General features: G+C 43.3%; 1 protein-coding gene and 1 non-coding gene across 3 annotated transcripts in view; both read left to right on the forward strand.

Moving 5' to 3' along the window:
* LOC117512550 (glycogen debranching enzyme-like) overlaps positions 1 to 21986 on the forward strand; it is a 279336-nt gene that overhangs the window by 30985 nt on the left and 226365 nt on the right. For both annotated transcript variants that reach the window (XR_004561327.1, XM_034172666.1), the window contains exon 3: positions 14415 to 14590. Coding sequence is in view for 1 of the 2 variants with exons in the window: in XM_034172666.1 (XP_034028557.1) it covers positions 14415 to 14590 (176 nt within the window). In the remaining variant the exon portion in view is untranslated. The remainder of the gene's footprint in view (positions 1 to 14414; positions 14591 to 21986) is intronic.
* On the forward strand, positions 12966 to 13037 carry trnap-ugg. Its single transcript has one exon. It is a non-coding gene; the product is annotated as a tRNA-Pro (tRNA).

Here is a 21986-nt window from a genome sequence, read left to right on the forward strand (position 1 = left end):
GACTCCTCTTTTGTACAGGTAGAAGAAGTCTTGATTTACAAAAATTGTTGGTATGGTTGGGGGTAGGCAGCTCATACAGGCCAAGGGTTGATCGATAACTCTCATATTTAATGTCTGGTTATCTAAAATGTGATATCTTGGGTCTTGCAGTCGTCTGTTCAATTGACGTCGCATGTTGGGGCTTGTCGTCCAGGTCAAGCACTGGTTAAGGTATATTTCAACATAGACTCCTTGGAGTGGCTCAACGTAATTAATCCCCCATCTCAATGTGAATCTCAGGTCTTTGAGTTGTAGGTAAACCACATTTAATATCCAGGGGTAGGTGTCTGGACATCTTGGAACCGATTGGGGTATTCTTCGGCGTCCTTTTATGTAACAATGCTGCAGACTTTCATCGCTTAGCACTCATTCAGCAAGTAATTTTTGTCCTGTTGTCTCTGTTAAGTCGGCATCTCTTTTATATGCATAATTTGAGACATAATATCCTTTAGATGCTAGTTCCCAGTCTTCTTCCTCAAAATCTTTTTCTGGCCAATTTAAGTATAGTTTCTCAGCACCAAGGCCACCTTGTATGTAGGGTCCAAGTCTTCCTTGATTATTAATAATGGGTACTTTATTTACATCTGGTCCTTGCGACATTTTGCAAACAGCCGCTTCTTTTTACTTCTTCCTTGTCCCGCGGAAAATGGAGGGAAACATCCAGCGACTCCGAGGCTTTCCTGATTTTTCCTCACCTTGAGTCGGTTGGTGTAACGACTGCTGCTGGTCCTCCAGGAGGTCAACGTGTGCTCCGACAGAGTAAACCCCCACATAGGGGACCAACACCATCAGCACTGTCAGCCGCACCTTAATCGTTTGGTCCGGCCTACTAGGAGTGTCCGCTCTGCTAGCCACTCCCCCCATAGATTGTATCCTCCTCTTTCTCACCCATTCTTCGGGTGTCACGTGGTACTCGGCTGACTACTTCTTCGGTTTTGCTGCTTTATTTCCCCAGGCGTCTAGTCCAGTGGTAAAATAATACATGAGGGTTTCTCTGCCCCCTTTTTCTTGTGGCACCTCTTCTGCATCTTCCAGTAGAACTTCTTCTATCAATTTGGCCCAAGTTGTCAATTCCCAAGGGCCAATCCATCCTTCTTCTTGGGCTTTTTGCTGTTGATCATCTGTCAGTCCTCCCATCATGTCTGTATATCCGGGTCGCTCCGGATCTCTATACACTCTGAACACCAGTGGAATTTGCACTGTATCTATTGGAGGGTCATAAGTTTGCCCATACTCTGAACCATGGGACCAATTTTGATGTATAGCTTCATGCAACAAAGACGGCTTTCGCTCACCACCTCCTGCAGCTTGGTCACTTCCTCCTGCTCTAGTTGTTTCCAACATCAAATAGACACTTGGTGCCGTTGGACTCACGTCACCGCTGCCTTGATTCCCTTCTGCTTGATCAAGTGCAACTGTTGCTGCAGGATTAGCCCAACAGGCTTCATCGGTGTGAAAGGTCCTCAGGGGGTCCAAAAACCTTCTCACTTGCCATCCTTCTGCTCTTGCCACATGCAGTAGTCTTCCCATATGAGTTCTTGCTTTACACACCTCGATCTCATGTCCATTCCAATAGCATGAACACACCTGCATATCCACATTGTCTCCACGTATGTCCCACTGGGTGTAAAAGACCATTCTTGGCAACTGGGTTAGTCGGCATAACCCACATACAAGTGCATCCAAAACCTTCACCGGCTTGTGAAGTATTTGCTTGAACTCATGTTTTGCCCCACTTGGAATTGGGGTTTTTCTAACCCCAGGTCCCTACCATTGGACCGTCAGCTGTACTTCTTCACGGCAAATCACACAGTGATTCTCAACTTTTTTCCATTGTAATAACTCCTTTTCATGAGATAAAAATCCTTCCTTTGCATGATATAGTATCCTCAGGGCTCTGCCTGCCCAGAGGTCATTTCTTGTTCTTCTTAAGGCAACCACCCCATTGACAGTGGCCATTCTGACGAAGGGTGGAAGAACTTGGGTGTTTTTGGCCATGTTTAGATCCTGATTTCGTCTAATTAGGAGTTGGCTTCAGCTGCTCCACTCCTTGGATTCCCTTCTTCTTCAACTCTACTGTGTTACTGTCCAGTATCTTCACTACTGTATCTGTGGTCTCATACTTAGGTTTAACAGCAGTGTTGGTTAGGCGATCTCGAGCTCTCACCCAGACCTTCTGCCCAACCTTAAATGGGATCTTTGGTTCTGCTTCTCTGTCCCTTTTAGTCTGACTCCGCCCCACTTCCGGTGTCGAAAATGGGCGTTGGTTCAGTTCTTGCGAAGGGGTGGGCCTGCCGGCATGATGGCGGTCATTCAGGGCCTGTCCAATTTCCAGGGCCTTAATACTCCATTCCCTCGTGTTAGCATTTTTCCCAATCCAGTTTTTCACCAGTCCAATAGCCCTTTCCACAACTCCATTTGCTTGAGGAGTGTATGGGGGCGAGTAAATTCTCATTACTCCATTTTTCTGGCACCACTGGTCGACCTGAGCATTACGGAAATGTGTCCCATTGTCCGTTCTCAGCTCCCTAGGTATCCCCAGATTTGTACACACTTGATCCAACATGCTGATCACACTGCTGCCGTTGGCTTTTCTCACAGGCTTAACAGTCACATAGCCCGACATAGAGTCCACAAGCACCAACAGATACTTTTCTCCTTTCTTACCGGTCACCCCCATGGGCCCGGCAACATCCATGCATACTGATCCCCATGGAACAGTACTCTTTATGGTGAAACCATCCACCCTTTGTCCTCGTTGTCCTGCATTGTATCGACCACATACTTCACAGTCTTTGAGGACTCGGCAGACTTGGTTTCTCGGAATCCAAAGTTGCAGCTTCTCCAGCTCCTTCCGTATGGGAATGGTGCCTGCATGGCCAAGCGCTTCATGTACGGCCAGCACCACCTCTTTCACGGACTCTTTTGGAACTACCCTTCCCTTGGGTGTCTGTTCCCACTTCTCGATCCTGACAACGACGACTTTTCTCAGCTGCACATTACTGGTCTCCAGCCTCCTCCTGCCGACTCTGGCTTCTTAACTGCTTGGATGGGGCTGTTAGTAATAGGAATTCAATTCCACTCGAATGATCCCCAAAGCTTCCAATTCTTTTACTATTTTATCCATTTCCTCAACCGCTCCAGGGTTCAAGGGATATTGTCGCACTGGTGGATGTACTCCTCCTTCGATGACATGAATGTATTTAGCCCCCAAATCTCCACAATCATTTTTAAATCGTGCTACTTTAGCTTCGGAGATAATTTCCCTCAATTTTTCTTTCCCTGCTTCAGAGAAATCACTTTCGTCAATCTTTTCTTCTGTGACAGCCGGTACATCCACTTCTTTGTACCAGCTTACCGGACTCTTTCCAATTGGAGTCATATCCATTCGTACAACACTTGCTTGTAATTTTTTCACTCGTCGTCTTATTAAATTTCGAAGCCTTTTGGGCCGATGCAATTCTCTCAAATCCTTGACTGTTATCAAATTAAAGGGGCCTTTTATCCAAACTACCCCTTTCCATATTCCAAATGGTCTTTTCTCCGTTGCCGCATTTGCATACTGGATCAGTAGGTATCCTTTGGTCTCGAGGCTTCTGCGGGTCATGGACACCTCTGCTCCCGTGTCCACCAGGTAAGGTTCTCCATCCACATCAGTGTAGATATTGTCCCCCTCCCAGTAGGCATGGTGTAGCGTGACCCGTGCCTCCAAAGCCATTACTTCTTCTGCCCTCCAGCCGCCGCTGAGGCTTGGCGGACTTCCTGGAGGTCTTTCCTTTGTTCTGGAGTTAATTTGTCATACTCCTCTTTAGGGAGATATGCACCACTACGAGGTGCAGGTGTAGGTCGCGATTGTGGTGGTGGAGGTGGTGGACCTCTTGGTCGAGAGCTCCATTGTCCAACTGGAGGCCTTTGATTATTCCTCTGTGGTGTTTGATGTGGCTGAGGAGGTGGTGGTTTTGGCACTGAATTTCTTTTCTCCACTCCCACCGGTTTTTGTCTTGATTTTGGTGTGCTCTCCTTCTTTCTCTTTTCTTCATAGAACTGCTGCTCCAGATCCCAGCTCTTTACCACCGCATCCATTTGTGGGACTGTAGTGCCGTCTATGGGCATTTTCACAAAGGTTATCTCCCCTCTTCTTCCCTTAGTGACCTCTCTCAGTGCCATAACATAGCATTGTGGCAAAATCGTCTGTTTTAGCCCATGCCAAACTTGAACTAATGTTTGACCTTTATCTAGTCCAGCTTTAGCTCGAGCAATATGGGAATCTTCATCATTGGGATCTTCCAACACTAACCTGGCATAATGGTTTCGTGCTGGTTCACCCCGACTGATGGGTTGACTGGTAACTTGGCCCAGCCACATAGATTTGCCCTCTTCGCTGTTAGAAGCTCTGTCAATAAGGGGCCACACTTCTTTCAAATAGTCCTTTAGGTCTTCATTTGGTTCTTTCTCTCTCACCAGCATCTTTAATTTCTTGAATTCACGGAATTCCCTGCCATCTGCTTGAATTTCAGCTTGAATTGCTGGCAGACTTTGCTCTCTAGATCCAGCAGGAATGTCCTGATTTGGGAGGCTCGCTTGTAATCCTGACGATGGTGGAATTGTTTCTCCCTCATCATCCAGATTTTCTTCATTGGTTTCTCTCAACACTTGTCGTGACCAGCATAAAGCTGCTGTTTTTAGTTTTCTCAACATCACATCATGGGCAACGCCTAAATAGGCAACTCTGAAGTTATTTGTTAACTCTTTACAGGCAGTCAGTGTAGGATAGAAGGGCCACATTAGTATATTAGCCCACTCTCCATCAGTTGCTGTTACCTTGAGAGTTTTCTTTTCATCTTGTCGCTCAATCCACTCTTCTAGGATGTCATACCCAGTTTGTCCAACTTCTGGAGCATAGGTTTGTCGCTTATCTCGGGTCTCCACTGGGTTGACCCTGACATCTCTTGCAATTCTCTCTGAGGCTACACGCACATTATACACTCCAACTTCTTTCTTTCGTCCTCTGTAGTGTCCAGTTCGTAGTTCTGGGTGTGAGACTTCTCTTTCCCCTACCACAGATAGCGGTTCGTCCTCTTCCAAGTCTTGTGGATTGATCTCCTCTTCAGACTCTCTTTCCTGGTCCTCATCCATATCAGATTCATGGGAAGGACGTGGGTCTTGTGGTTGTGGGTCCCTGTTTTGTTCTAACCTTCAGGGTGACCCGGTTGCTTCGGTATTTCCGACAGGTAGAGGAATGAGTATAGGATCCTCTTCTCCATTATCTGGTGGAGGAGCCTGGAAAGGCTCTCTCATCCGAGATTGGGAGCTTGTGGGGTGTATGATAGTCTGGAGCCCACTTGTAACTCGTTTTAATGTTGGTCGTGGGGTTTTAATCCTTAATTGCTGCACTCCCACAGCATGAACTTATCTTTTATCACTTGTTGCCGTGGGGATGGACTGCATCACTAGCGGGGGACTAGTTGCCACTCCACTTGCTCCAACTGCACCTTTCCTTGGACCTGCTCTGTTTGGTCCTAGGTTCACCGCTTCAAGTGCCCTTCTCACTTGATCTTGCTCCTGCTCATTGCTAGTGACCACCACAATTTCTCTCATTGATCCCCATACTCCTAGGGTGAGCATATGTAAGTTCACGGCTGCCATGGCCACCTTTTCTGCCTCTTCCCATGTCATATGTCCAAATCGTAATCCGTCCACACATATCACCACTCGCCGATGCTGGCGTTCTTTGGCCAAATCAATAGCTGTTCCCAGAGTTTTCAGCATTTCCTCCATGTATTCGATTGAATTTTCTCTCCCTGGGTAGCTTTCAAAGGGCACATGTATGAGTGCATGATAAGTCATTTGTGGTGCGCTTGTTATTACCATCGATTTTCTGTCCAGACCTTTCCCTTTTATACTCTTAAGCTCTTCTTGGTATTCTCTGCCTGCCCGCTCCTTGAGCTTTGCTCAGAATTTTCGGTTGGCAATTTTCAGTCTGGGATTTGTGAAGACAATGAGACTATCTCCATCTATATCCCAAGGACTGCCAAAATAATGATATGCCTGTCTTCCATCTTGGGTCACCATTTTTTTAGATCCTTCGGGCATAGGGTTCAATTCCTCCATGTAGTCAGATTCAGCATATACATGGTGGGTTTTTGCTTTAGATTTTCTCAAGATCTCCTGCGAACGCCCTTCCTCTTTAATATGGTAACTCGGTCCGGCAACACATTCTTCAGCTTTAAGCTGTCCCAAGCTTCTGGGCCCACATTCCGGAGATTGATGGAATATCTGTCCAGACACTCCCTGAAGACTTCTTCGTCTTTTATCCTGCTCAACCAGGCGTTCTGTCTGTTTTCTAACTGTTGAGGTTGTTAATCTCACACTTCCCAAGGGCAAATTTTGCCACACTGGGTCAAAGCTTGTTTGGAGCTGGTCCGGGCTTTTATATTCTTGACCATTTCCCCCAGGATTAGGCCCTCCCGGGGATATCGATTCATCTCCACTTCCCTCTGGCTTGTGTTCCTCATCACTTTGTTCGGATTCGACCTGGGAGTCTATCTTGCCCTCGTCTTCATTGTCGAGGATCTGACTTCCACTCATATCTTCCATTATAGGATATTGTTCCTTAAGCATTCTTCCTAACCCTTTTAGTTGTTCTGCCATGGACTTAAACTCAGCATATACGGACGCTGATTTTGCTTTACCATCAACCAGGACCGTCTCTACTCCCAACAACCCAGCTGTCATGTTTACTACGGAGTCATAACTTTTCTCAGGACTTATTAGGGTGGTGATTTGTCCTCTTTTCCACTCTTCTCCGAGAAGTTTGCACCACCATTCAAGCCACTCTCTGGTCCCCATCTTGTCCTTTGGGGCTGGTGGGCTCCCCAAAATGGCCAGGATCTGCCCCTCCTTATGCTTACCTGGATAATATATTCCTAATGTGCGTATAGTTCCTGCCATATCTTCTTTGAAACATTCTTCATCAGTTTCCACACTTTGATCTATGACATATGTTTGAACTGTTTCTGCCCAAGTATCATATCCTCGTCCATACAATACCACTCTGTGTGGCCGAAAATCCACTTCTTTTCCCCCTTCATGTTCGGATTCAGGGTTTGCTACGGGTCCTGGCTCTTCTTCAGCCATATTTTCACTGCTTATTCTTAATACTAACCTTACTGTTTCGTAATGATTGTCCTCTCTTTATTCTCTCGGTTGCTGAGATTGTCGATTCCACCACTGTCGTCTCCTTGACTTCAGCTATGGTCCTTGTCGTCTTGAGTCGTCTGCCTCTCAAAGCCTCTCTTGGCGCCTTGAGTCAGGGATGAGTGACAGACTACTTGGCTATTCAGCGCTAATTCCAGAGGTTAACTCCAAATCAGCTGCTCCTTTTCCCGCTTCTCCCCTCAGGAACCTCACGGGTTGATGATCCTATTCTCTCTTGTAGATCACCATTTTGCACGGTATACTCTCATACCTGCTTTCTTGACGATCCAATCCAGCAGGCTCCCTCGCCTGCTTCCCTTCCTCGTCGTTTCGTGACGATCCAGCAGGCTATCCCCGTCTGCTTCTCGTCCCAGTCCAGACGATCCAGCAGTGACACATCTGCTTCTCGTCCTTGATCCCAGCTCTCTGGGATACTTACTCCTGTTGACTTTACTTCGTCCTTCTGGTGGTCGCCTCCAAATTTTCACACCTCTGGAGGACAGATATGTTTCAAGCCGTTACTGGACCTATACAGGCCATCAGCCGACACTCTCCACAACACTGTCTCCTTTGGTGATCTACTCAGGGGCTTTCCACCTACCCAATGACAAAGACTCTCCTTTGGCAAGGATTCTTCCTCGGACCCGACTACACTTCGTCAGGTCCCTGTTCGGGCGCCACGTGTCAGATCCCGCTTTTTTAGATACACGGCACACACTCACCCTCCGATGAGTGTGTTTGTGTACATAACCAGCTCTCCGTCTCTGAGGTCCGACCTTCGTGTCTCCACGGGTATTACCCAGCAGGGCTGCAACAAAGGCTGTTCAAGCTGGTGGCGAGGAGATTCGTCTAGCTGCTCACTGCCTCCATCCGGACATCCACCCCGCTGAAGCTGATCTCGCACCCCGGTCGATCTCGCACCCCGGTAGCCTTCTCAGGAACCAGGATACGAACCGGCCACGCCCGTTAACGACAGCTCTCCTCTTATGGATCAGGGCTCTTGGAATGTTGCTAGATTTTAAATTTAGTGACTCGTACAGCCAGTCCCCAGGATGTGTTATTTTCATTAAAAAACCAGACTAACCTTTTAGAGCCTTTTTGATGTTGTACACCCAATAAACTTTAACTTTTACACCTTAAGAAGCATCAATAAATCCAATGTCTGAGCCGTAATACTTTAACTGCATGCTTGGAAATTTATTGCAGGTTTTGCAAGTGCCAATAACATAATCAAAATAGGTTATATGGTGATAATTTCACAACAGTAATTCAAGTATAATTAGAATAATGATTGGCAGAGATTTTTGTTTTTAATTCAATAATTCTGACTGATCTTACTTTGACTGGGACTGGATTGACTTCTTAACAATTTTTTTCTAGGAGTGAGGGAAGGAGGTTTTTGAGGTTAGGGTCCCCAGCTCAATGAACGTGATTTCCTCTTCATCAGCTATTAATCGTTAGCTGACCACGATCCTTGTGTGATGTTGTAATCCTTCAGGAGGTTAATCCACATAAGAATTATTCCTTCTTCAATCAACCAAAAGTTGATCTAATCCATTCTGGTATGCTGTGATGTTACTTGAGAGAGAAATCGTTGAACATTCCCCACACAGACTTAAGGCCAGTGGTTACTCTTCCGTTGTTCTGCTACTCTGTGTAGTCTTGTGATCTCCTCGTAGCAGGGGAGAAGTGGCAACAGCACCTCTCCCTGGAAGAATAACCCCGTTTTCTGGTGTTTCACAGTTTATATATGTGCTTGACTCTTGTTGTCTTCAGATGATCTTGGTTACCATGGGGACATTGTTGACTCAAAACCTCCTCCCTTCTCCTTCCGCTTAATGGAAATCTCCACAGCCCCTTACCAGTAACTTATTTCTCAATTTCCTCTTTTTTGTTAACACTTCAGCTTTTCTGAGAATTCATTCTTTTAAATCATTTCTTTAGAATCACATCAATCATATTCAATCATTTCATTACAACTCTCTTTCACATAAAAACAATTCATATGATCATATTGTTGGGTATTTTCTCCTCCAAACATTTTTAAAACCTTTAACAAGACAAACAGAGTCAAGAAACACCAGTGAGACAGAAAGTCAAATTTTACGCGCGGAGTGCAGTCAGGCTGTACACCAAGGCTACACTAAAGTCTGGCCTGCTTTTCCGCTCTTTTTATTAAGAGACGCCCTCATCACATAAACAAAAACTTGTCCTAAGGGTGGGGGTGATGACGCAAGACAAGTTTCTTCCCGTAACATAAACGCATACGTCAATAAGTGCAGCTGTAAGGAAGAACACTTTCTTTTACACAGGTCAGCACATCTCGTTCGTCTGTTGCAGTTATCAGCTGTTCTGCATCTGCCTGAAGTGTCCTGTCCTTCACACTCCTTCACACTAAGCACCACATCACAACAGTCAAAACGTTCTCTTACTCCCAGTCGTTAGAGGCTGCGAAAACAAAGTTATATTATAATAATAAGTACATCCAGCCCTTCATTCCCAGCTCAGATTGACCCCAGAGTGCTAAAACAAGGTTGAATAACACATACATTCTCGGGGTTAGGTGCAAACAGCACAACACCGTTTTCATAAGAAAGAAGACGAAGGTACAAATGTTTAACAGTGATAACATATATATATATATATAAAATCCTTAACATTTCCCACCTGTTTATCACCTGTTAAACATACAGTAGGCATCACCCAGCTTAGTTAGTTAGTTTATTAACTTAATCTATTCTGTCCACGTTTTTATTAATTGAACACCACCAACAGATGGAAGATTCGAATCCAGCTGCTATTTGATCAACCAGTTTATACTCGTCAGGCACTCCTCTGGGGACTCCTATTGCGTCAATATATGTTGGATTTCCTACTCCTTTCCAATCTCTTTTTACTCTATGTCTGGCTATGCCTTTCTGCCAATCCTCAGGAATAAGAGAGGCTGCATATGTCGTAACGTCTTCAGGGGTCATGGGTAACAATAATGATATTAATGCACAATAACCTGACACATTTCGTGGCAGTCTGTCAAAGATTCTGTTATCACCACACCACCACCATACATCACTTCGGCTGACTGGTATAAATGAACCGTTTTTCTGTATTATTCGACTACACCACTTGTCTTATTACTTTTTCAGCTAAAGCTTCATAGGCTAAGAGTGTGTTAACTCATCACGTCAACAGTTCAAGCTTGAACTGGAGTTGTGAGCTTTTCACTATCATCATAATTCTCAGTACAGTCATTATAGTTTTCTCCACTAAGGTCTGACTGTTTCAATGCTTGATATTTTGGCATAGTTTGTTGGAAGGCCAGATTACACTGTACAAATGTATTTGACACCATTTTGCCAACCATTGTTAAGGGATCACACAACACATGCAAAGTCCAATCAGAATTAGGCCAACATGGTCCTGAAGTCAACCAGGACCAGGGATTCCACCGGTTCACGGCTAGGGTGTCTTTATGCATTGCATCACGAAGTTTATTCAGCTCTTCCAATGCGTCCTGCATATCCACTGAATGGAGTCTGGGATGAAAGTACAGCATGTTGTGTTCAGCAGAACACAAACTCCTCCCTGTGAACCAGTAAGCAAGTCTAAAACCATGCGATTTTGCATCACCATGGTACGTAAAGCATCTATTTCAGTGTTTTGAGCTGCTACTATTTTTTTAGTTACATTCATGAACAGACCCAATCGATAATTCAGAGTTTCAATCATTAATGAATTTTTTCCCACTCCTATCCAGGGGAACAATGAATGTGCTATTTTATCTCCTACAGACCACAATTTTTTGGTCCTTTAGTACATCCGAGCCCCACATGTGATCATGTGATAACACATCTGGGTATATCAATCTCCTCCGTCTGGTGCTGCCATTCTTCTCTGTGGAGGTCCTACCACATATGTATGGTCAGTCACCTGGGTAGGTGCACACACACCACCCCAATTTGGTGGGAGACTCATGTACAGTCTGGAACCACAAAGCCAATAGATGTCATCATACACCGGAGTACCATTTACAGGTGGTAGCAAAAACTTACTAACATAAGCACATGATTCATCCGTTCCCCATGGACAGGAGCCTGTATAATTACATCCCCGTCCAATGTGATGAAGATAAGTACCATCCACATATTATGTTTTGGCTAGGCTTAAATTATTTGATAAAACATACGTCTGGGTACACAGACGTTTCTTAATTTTACCTACAGTTTTATTCCCTGTCCCGTAAAAGCAATTTGGGAATGGCCGTTGTGATGACAATTTAATGTGATGATATTTTTGCGTTTCCCTTCAGTCTAGTCAATGGAGCAGCACTTGGGCACGCTTGTACGTCCTCTGTTGAAATCCCTAACATATAAGTGGTTGCACTGAGGCAAGTGGTGTTAGAACTGCCCCCGAAATACAGTTTGATTATGCATCCGTATGATAAGACATTCTGTCACCCTAGCAGGGTACGGTTTAGCCGTCAGAGCTGGGTGTGTTGAGGATATAGGTATTTGCGAACAAACATAACAATTAGTAACGTAATTCCATAGCCAATAAATGAACATATCTGTACCACATATTAGTATGGTATATATGAGGGTGTCCATCTGTCTCGTTCACATTATGAATAAACCTCTTCTGACGTTGCTTGCGTTGTTCTCTGGCTCGGTCCACAGTGAGCTGCAATTCTTGGGTCAACCACCAGGCCAGGAATCTGAGGAGCACGAAACACACTAAGATCACAACGCAACCGGCTGCCCTACCAACAGTCCGGCAGCGGCGGCGCTGAGCACGCCGCTCCGGGGTCTGCTGTATTTCAGTCATGATTGCTAGGATACAGTGTTGTTAGCCACCTCACCTAATAGTGCAAGGATCTCCCTGCTTCACTGGCATTGAGACAATCTATTGCTAATTAAATAGACTCCCTTTGTAGCCAGACTTCCCCTTACACTGTGGAGGCCGCCAACACACGCTGTATCTTACAGTGATGTATCCACGTTGATCTCTCCGCTATCTTTACTGCAGTTGGTGTTGTTAACAGCACTTGGTATAGACCTTCCCAACGAGGACTGGACTCTGATGAACACCCAGTCTCCTGGCTAGACTACTGGAAGGCCGTCCTGTGGAAGGTCAAAATTATTCGGCAGTAAATGTGTTTAAGTTATCTCTTTCTGTGTTAATGTCTTTTTCATAAAATTTGCTAATGTTTGTTCCTCATCTGCTGTTTTAGTATCCATGTCAAAATTGGTAGACGATATGGTCGTCCATAAAGTATCTCAAATGGTGTTAACCCTGATGGTGTTGGTGTTATTCTCATATACAATTTTACTAGGTCCAAACATTCAATCCAGGTTCGTTTTGTCTCTTCTATACATTTCCTTAATCTTATTTTTATTGTGCCCTTTGTCCTTTCCACTAATCCAGCACTTTGTGGATGATAAGCACAATGATTTTTGAGATTAACCTGTAGCGCTTCTCCTATGTATTGCACTATTGTATTAACAAAATGCGCTCCATTATCTGAATAGACTGTTTCTGGTATTCCAAATCGTGGGATGATGTCTTTGCATAATGCTTTAGCCACTGTAAGTGAATCTGCATGTTTTGTAGGGAACAATTCTACCCATTTTGAGAAGGCATCAATTATGACTAAACAAAATTCCTTCCCTTCATGTTTACTCAGCTGTATATAATCCATATGAATCACTTGAAAGGGATATTGTGGTGTTGGGGGCTCGTTGGTCTAGGGGTATGATTCTTGCTTTGGGTGCGAGAGGTCCCGGGTTCAACTCCCGGACGAGCCCCCAGTCAATGTTGGGTATTTTCTCCTCCAAACATTTTTAAAACCTTTAACAAGACAAACAGAGTCAAGAAACACCAGTGAGACAGAAAGTCAAATTTTACGCGCGGAGTGCAGTCAGGCTGTACACCAAGGCTACACTAAAGTCTGGCCTGCTTTTCCGCTCTTTTTATTAAGAGACGCCCTCATCACATAAACAAAAACTTGTCCTAAGGGTGGGGGTGATGACGCAAGACAAGTTTCTTCCCGTAACATAAACGCATACGTCAATAAGTGCAGCTGTAAGGAAGAACACTTTCTTTTACACAGGTCAGCACATCTCGTTCGTCTGTTGCAGTTATCAGCTGTTCTGCATCTGCCTGAAGTGTCCTGTCCTTCACACCTTCACACTAAGCACCACATCACAACAGTCAAAACGTTCTCTTACTCCCAGTCGTTAGAGGCTGCGAAAACAAAGTTATATTATAATAATAAGTACATCCAGCCCTTCATTCCCAGCTCAGATTGACCCCAGAGTGCTAAAACAAGGTTGAATAACACATACATTCTCAGGGTTAGGTGCAAACAGCACAACACCGTTTTCATAAGAAAGAAGACGAAGGTACAAATGTTTAACAGTGATAACATATATATATATATAAAATCCTTAACACATATACAAACATTTTCATTCCTTATTATTCATTTCATATTTTACCAACATCTTAATCATTTGATCAGTTGTTTAGCATCAGCTCTTCTTGCCCTGCTTGCGACATCATCTTCACTTCCTCTTTTTTCCTTGACTCTGCACTCTGTATGAAAAACAACTCATATAATCATTCATTTCACTTATTTGTAACATACTTTTTCTAATCAACTCTTAATTTTAACACATTAATACTTCATTTGATCATACTTGTCATGTTAGAATCATTCTTAGACATATTCCATTGTCTTCACTACCGAGTTCATTCCGTGGGCCTCCCCATTTGTAATGGAAAAGTCCAGTATGACCTCACTTATTCCGGGAAGGTACCAAAAACTGTGCAGTTTAATCCAACAGCATGTATATTAATTCCATGGCTCGTATTATATTCCAAGATGAAAACAAGCTGAAAGCAAGCTTAAAGTCATCTTTCCTGACACTATGCATAATGTGTTTATGCTGCCACAAAACATTTCTGATCCACTGTGCCCCGGCTTCCCCCAATCAGTTTGTGGTAGAGCAGGGAGAGATGGAAAATGTGTAGTCAAGGTGGTATTTGAGGGTCATGTTAAGAACCATTGTTCTACGTTAAACAAGAAAAACTAAACAGTTATGAAAGGTAGTATTTGTTTGTTTGGTAGTATTTGTTTGAGTAGTTTACAAGTGAAAGGTAACAGGTTTTGTTTGTGACAGGGACAAGGAGAAGGTGAGCAGCGGTTACATCGTGGTTGATCCTGTGCTGAGCGTGGGAACCTCAGCCAACAATGACGTTCTCCCACTGGACTGCATCACCAGCCAAATACATGTGACCACCCGTCTCGGCCCGCTGGACCAATGGCTCGACAAGGTTCGAGTTGCCAAGGAGACTGGTGAGTGAAAAAGTCAGGATGGCTGGTGTCTTAGTGTCAAGCCAATTCAGCTTCAATCAACAACAAGCCCATAGCTATACTTAGGCAACAGAGGAATTTGCATTGGTAGAAAAAAAACCTACCTCATGTGGCAAGATGTCAGAACCTTTATGTGTAGGAATGCGAGAAAAGACTCTGGGTGACGGATCACGTACGCTTGGTAAATAAAGTTGAAGAAAGGCTTCACATGCCTCCTGCCTTTTACATCATCACAGAACAAGAGTATTTTCTATTACATGGTGTCAGAAATGCTCAATCCTGTCATAGATAATCCACAATAAGACAGCGGTGAAAATACAAAATACATGAATGACTGTGCTGTGTAGTCCCAGTTGACTATGATAACTAGCAGGTAGTTTCACAAGGAGCTTGTGAGAGACTGTGAGTGAGCATGGGCTTGTCTGGCAGAAAGAGGAGAAGGAGACAGACAACACAAAGTAGCAAAAATAAATAAATAAACATGAATAAATAAAGAATGGAGTCTCTGTGCTCCATAAGCTCGCCTGAAAACTGTGATTTCTGACTTCCACGTGGCTCACATGGATTCACAGATTTGAACGGTTCAGGATTGGTATTGGAGTGAATGAAAAGTAAGAATATCAAAACGTTTGAGATAACAGGGCTCGAAATAGTACATGCATGTGCTAGTTTGTGCACGTATTATTCGAGCGGTGCACGTAATTTTATACTGCACTTGCACTGGTGCAAGTAACTTTATCCAAGTTTTATCAACTATAAGCACCAGTAGAATGAATCAATAAAGGAATAAATAAGGAAAAAAACAATTTCCAGTGTGTTGTCTTTGTCTTCCCTGCGTTTTATGATGGAAGCGAGTTGCTGTGCTCTATTTGTTGTGGAAAGCTGACAAACGTCGCCAGCGGCGCGCGCACGTGAAAAAAAAAAATGGTTGTCGCTGCGGTTCCTTTACGGAACCCGGGAGAGGTCACTTAAAGTAGACCTGCACTGAAATAAATGCAGTCAGATCTTTGGACCAAAAAATGACTTATATTTACACATAAGATCCTTCTGAATGTAGTAAAGTAAATCTGCAAGACCAGATCTGTCATTCAATGGAGAAATCTTTGTCTTCTGTATGCAATCTTCCGCTGAATTACAAATTTGGGCTTGCAGATTTACTTTACAGCATTCATAAGGGTCTTATAAATACATATCAGCTATTTCTTTCTGAGACCTGACCACATTTAGTCCAATGCAGGTCTACTTTAAAGTGATATTTTTTCTGGCCATGATAATTTGTGCACACGTTTTCCTTTAATTGAGCCCAGGAATTAATAAAATGTGCTCTCAAATTAATAAAATGTACGCACATTTTCCTGGCCATGATAATTCGTGCGTACGTTTTCCTTTAATTTAGCCCTTGAATTAATAAAATGTGCACACGTTTTCCTTTTGTTCAAAATGAACTCCATAATATGACCTAAACTGTCATACTCATGAGGGGGAGACGCTTCACCCTCAGCATCCTTTTTAATGTGCTTAAACTCCAGATGATGCCATGCTGGGTAGCTGGAGTTCTCTATATGTCCTTGTGCGCCCAAACCATGATGATACACCCTGACCAGATCCATTTCTAATGGGGAAATGTATGACACTGTCTGCTGGTTTGTTGACTAATAGCCAACATTTACACTCAACAAAAATATAAACGCAACACTTTTGGTTTTGCTCCCATTTTGTATGAGATGAACTCAAAGATCTAAAACTTTTTCCACATACACAATATCACCATTTCCCTCAAATAATGTTCACAAACCAGTCTAAATCTGTGATAGTGAGCACTTCTCCTTTGCTGAGATAATCCATCCCACCTCACAGGTGTGCCATATCAAGATGCTGATTAGACACCATGATTAGTGCACAGGTGTGTCTTAGACTGTCCACAATAAAAGGCCACTCTGAAAGGTGCAGTTTTATCACACAGCACAATGCCACAGATGTCGCAAGATTTGAGGGAGCGTGCAATTGTCATGCTGACAGCAGGAATGTCAACCAAAGCTGTTGCTCGTGTATTGAATGTTCATTTCTCTACCATAAGCCGTCTCCAAAGGCGTTTCAGAGAATTTGGCAGTACATCCAACCAGCCTCACAACCGCAGACCACGTGTAACCACACCAGCCCAGGACCTCCACATCCAGCATGTTCACCTCCAAGATCGTCTGAGACCAGCCACTCGGACAGCTGCTGAAACAATCGGTTTGCATAACCAAAGAATTTCTGCACAAACTGTCAGAAACCGTCTCAGGGAAGCTCATCTGCATGCTCGTCGTCCTCATCGGGGTCTCGACCTGACTCCAGTTCATCGTCGTAACCGACTTGAGTGGGCAAATGCTCACATTCGCTGGCGTTTGGCACGTTGGAGAGGTGTTCTCTTCATGGATGAATCCCGGTTCACACTGTCCAGGGCAGATGGCAGACAGCATGTGTGGCGTCGTGTGGGTGAGCGGTTTTCTGATGTCAATGTTGTGGATCGAGTGGCCCATGGTGGCGGTGGGGTTATGGTATGGGCAGGCGTCTGTTATGGACGAAGAACACAGGTGCATTTTATTGATGGCATTTTGAATGGACAGAGATACCGTGACGAGATCCTGAGGCCCATTGTTGTGCCATACATCCAAGAACATCACCTCATGTTGCAGCAGGATAATGCACGGCCCCATGTTGCAAGGATCTGTACACAATTCTTGGAAGTTGAAAATGTCCCAGTTCTTGCATGGTCGGCATACTCACCGGACATGTCACCCATTGAGCATGTTTGGGATGCTCTGAACCGGCGTATACGACAGCGTGTACCAGTTCCTGCAAATATCCAGCAACTTCGCACAGCCATTGAAGAGGAGTGGACCAACATTCCACAGGCCACAATTGACAACCTGATCAACTCTATGCGAAGGAGATGTGTTGCACTGCATGAGGCAAATGGTGGTCACACCAGATACTGACTGGTATCCCCCCCCCCCCAGTTAAACAAAACTGCACCTTTCCGAGTGGCCTTTTATTGTGGACAGTCTAAGGCACACCTGTGCACTAATCATGGTGTCTAATCAGCATCTTGATATGGCACACCTGTGAGGTGGGATGGATTATCTCAACAAAGGAGAAGTGCTCGCTATCACAGATTTAGACTGGTTTGTGAACAATATTTGAGGGAAATGGTGATATTGTGTATGTGGAAAAAGTTTTAGATCTTTGAGTTCATCTCATACAAAATGGGAGCAAAACTAAAAGTGTTGCGTTTATATTTTTGTTGAGTGTATGTGTCAAGACAATATTGAGTGCACGTTTTACAAATTGTGGCCATGTTTAAGTAGATTGTGCCCTTGCTTTACATAAATGATGCTTAAAACATGCGCACAATATAACAAAATGAGTGCACAATATAATAAAACGTGTGCACAATATAACAAAATGAGTGCACAATATAACAAAATGAGCGCACAATATAATAAAACGTGTGCACAATATAACAAAATGAGTGCACAATATAACAAAATGAGCGCACAATATAATAAAACGTGCGCACATTCTCTCCACATGGAAAACATTTTGCGATGACACTTCTGGGGCTCCGTAGTTCCACGCTGTCTCTCCCCTCAAACTCGGTCATAACTGTGTTTATAAACCAGTCACCAATAAGCTTCATGGACGAATCGTTCGCGCATGCACATGAAAAAAAAAAAAACTGTCTGCCGCCGCCGCTGCTGCTCTCCCCTCAAACTCTCCCCAGAGAGGAAGAGTCTGACACATCACAGGAGAAGTTTTAAGGTTGCTATAAGACGGACTTTTGGTTGTGCAAGTAACTTTTTTTTGGTGCAAGTAATTTTTTTGTTACTAGCACCAGGGCAAGTGGCTTAAAAAAGGTATTTCAGCCCCTGAGATATGTTCTAGACATATATGTGTGTATGTATAACCTAAAATGTTTTTTTTTAATTTTATTTTGATAATTACGACCCCCAGCTACAGGAAAAATAAATCTGCATCTCCATAAAGTTCAGTTGGAAGAGTGAAGTGCTCTAAAATCTCCTGGTAGATGGCTATGTTGACTTTGGACTTGATAAAACACCGTGAACCAACACCAGCAGATGACATGGCACCCCAAGTCATCAGTGGCTGTGGAAACTTCACACTGGACTTCAAACAACTTGGATTCTGGGCATCTTCACTCTTCCTCTAAACTCTGGGACCTTGGTTTCCAAATTAAATACAATTTTTTTTCTCATTAGCCCAGATAAGATGCTTCTGGCATTGTCTTTGGTTCAATTCAATTCAATTTTTTTTTTTATATAGCGCCAAATCACAACAAACAGTTGCCACAAGGCGCTTTATATTGTAAGGCAAGGCCATACAATAATTATGTAAAACCCCAACGGTCAAAACGACCCCCTGTGAGCAAGCACTTGGCTACAGTGGGAAGGAAAAACTCCCTTTTAACAGGAAGAAACCTCCAGCAGAACCAGGCTCAGGGAGGGGCAGTCTTCTGCTGGGACTGGTTGGGGCTGAGGGAGAGAACCAGGAAAAAGACATGCTGTGGAGGGGAGCAGAGATCGATCACTAATGATTAAATGCAGAGTGGTACATACAGAGCAAAAAGAGAAAGAAACAGTGCATCATGGGAACCCCCCAGCAGTCTACGTCTATAGCAGCATAACTAAGGGATGGTTCAGGGTCACCTGATCCAGCCCTAACTATAAGCTTTAGCAAAAAGGAAAGTTTTAAGCCTAATCTTAAAAGTAGAGAGGGTGTCTGTCTCCCTGATCTGAATTGGGAGCTGGTTCCACAGGAGAGGAGCCTGAAAGCTGAAGGCTCTGCCTCCCATTCTACTCTTACAAACCCTAGGAACTACAAGTAAGCCTGCAGTCTGAGAGCGAAGCGCTCTATTGGGGTGATATGGTACTACGAGGTCCCTAAGATAAGATGGGACCTGATTATTCAAAACCTTATAAGTAAGAAGAAGAATTTTAAATTCTATTCTAGAATTAACAGGAAGCCAATGAAGAGAGGCCAATATGGGTGAGATATGCTCTCTCCTTCTAGTCCCCGTCAGTACTCTAGCTGCAGCATTTTGAATTAACTGAAGGCTTTTTAGGGAACTTTTAGGACAACCTAATAATAATGAATTATAATAGTCCAGCCTAGAGGAAATAAATGCATGAATTAGTTTTTCAGCATCACTCTGAGACAAGACCTTTCTAATTTTAGAGATATTGCGTAAATGCAAAAAAGCAGTCCTACATATTTGTTTAATATGCGCTTTGAATGACATATCCTGATCAAAAATGATTCCAAGATTTCTCACAGTATTACTAGAGGTCAGGGTAATGCCATCCAGAGTAAGGATCTGGTTAGACACCATGTTTCTAAGATTTGTGGGGCCAAGTACAATAACTTTAGTTTTATCTGAGTTTAAAAGCAGGAAATTAGAGGTCATCCATGTCTTTATGTCTGTAAGACAATCCTGCAGTTTAGCTAATTGGTGTGTGTCCTCTGGCTTCATGGATAGATAAAGCTGGGTATCATCTGCGTAACAATGAAAATTTAAGCAATACTGTCTAATAATACTGCCTAAGGGAAGTATGTATAAAGTGAATAAAATTGGTCCTAGCACAGAACCTTGTGGAACTCCATAATTAACTTTAGTCTGTGAAGAAGATTCCCCATTTACATTACAAATTGCAAATCTATTAGACAAATCTATTAGACAAATATGATTCAAACCACCGCAGTGCAGTGCCTTTAATACCTATGGCATGCTCTAATCTCTGTAATAAAATTTTATGGTCAACAGTATCAAAAGCAGCACTGAGGTCTAACAGAACAAGCACAGAGATGAGTCCACTGTCCGAGGCCATAAGAAGATCATTTGCAACCTCACTAATGCTGTTTCTGTACTATGATGAATTCTAAAACCTGACTGAAACTCTTCAAATACACCATTCCTCTGCAGATGATCAGTTAGCTGTTTTACAACTACCCTTTCAAGAATTTTTGAGAGAAAAGGAAGGTTGGAGATTGGCCTATAATTAGCTAAGATAGCTGGGTCAAGTGATGGCTTTTTAAGTAATGGTTTAATTACTGCCACCTTAAAAGCCTGTGGTACATAGCCAACTAACTTCCTTGAGCAGCCTGGTAGGAATGGGGTCTAATAAACATGTTGATGGTTTGGATGAAGTAACTAATGAAAATAACTCAGACAGGACAATCGGAGAGAAAGAGTCTAACCAAATACCGGCATCACTGAAAGCAGCCAAAGATAACGATACATCTTTGGGATGGTTATGAGTAATTTTTTCTCTAATAGTTAAAATTTTGTTAGCAAAGAAAGTCATGAAGTCATTACTAGTTAAAGTTAATGGAATACTCAGCTCAATAGAGCTCTGACTCTTTGTCAGCCTGGCTACAGTGCTGAAAAGAAACCTGGGGTTGTTCTTATTTTCTTCAATTAGTGATGAGTAGAAAGATGTCCTAGCTTTACGGAGGGCTTTTTTATAGAACAACAGACTCTTTTTCCAGGCTAAGTGAAGATCTTCTAAATTAGTGAGACGCCATTTCTTCTCCAACTTACGGGTTATCTGCTTTAAGCTACGAGTTTGTGAGTTATACCACGGAGTCAGGCACTTCTGATTTAAAGCTCTCTTTTTCAGAGGAGCTACAGCATCCAAAGTTGTCTTCAATGAGGATGTAAAACTATTGACGAGATACTCTATCTCACTTACAGAGTTTAGGTAGCTACTCTGCACTGTGTTGGTATATGGCATTAGAGAACATAAAGAAGGAATCATATCCTTAAACCTAGTTACAGCGCTTTCTGAAAGACTTCTAGTGTAATGAAACTTATTGCCCACTGCTGGGTAGTCCATCAGAGTAAATGTAAATGTTATTAAGAAATTATCAGACAGAAGGGAGTTTTCAGGGAATACTGTTAAGTCTTCTATTTCCATACCATAAGTCAGAACAAGATCTAAGATATGATTAAAGTGGTGGGTGGACTCATTTACATTTTGAGCAAAGCCAATAGAGTCTAATAATAGATTAAATGCAGTGTTGAGGCTGTCATTCTCAGCATCTGTGTGGATGTTAAAATCGCCCACTATAATTATCTTATCTGAGCTAAGCACTAAGTCAGACAAAAGGTCTGAAAATTCACAGAGAAACTCACAGTAACGACCAGGTGGACGATAGAGTTCAGGAGTGGCTTAACACTAGGAATGCAATATTTGTAGCCCATTTCCTGGACATGTCTGTGTGTAGTGGCTCTTGATGCAGTTCAGCCTCAGTCCACTCCTTGTGAAGGTCCCCAAGTTCTTGAATCAGCTTGGCTTGACAAACTTCTCAAGGCTCC

Source organism: Thalassophryne amazonica, chromosome 1, assembly GCF_902500255.1.
Source record: "Thalassophryne amazonica chromosome 1, fThaAma1.1, whole genome shotgun sequence".
Classification (NCBI taxonomy): domain Eukaryota; kingdom Metazoa; phylum Chordata; class Actinopteri; order Batrachoidiformes; family Batrachoididae; genus Thalassophryne; species Thalassophryne amazonica.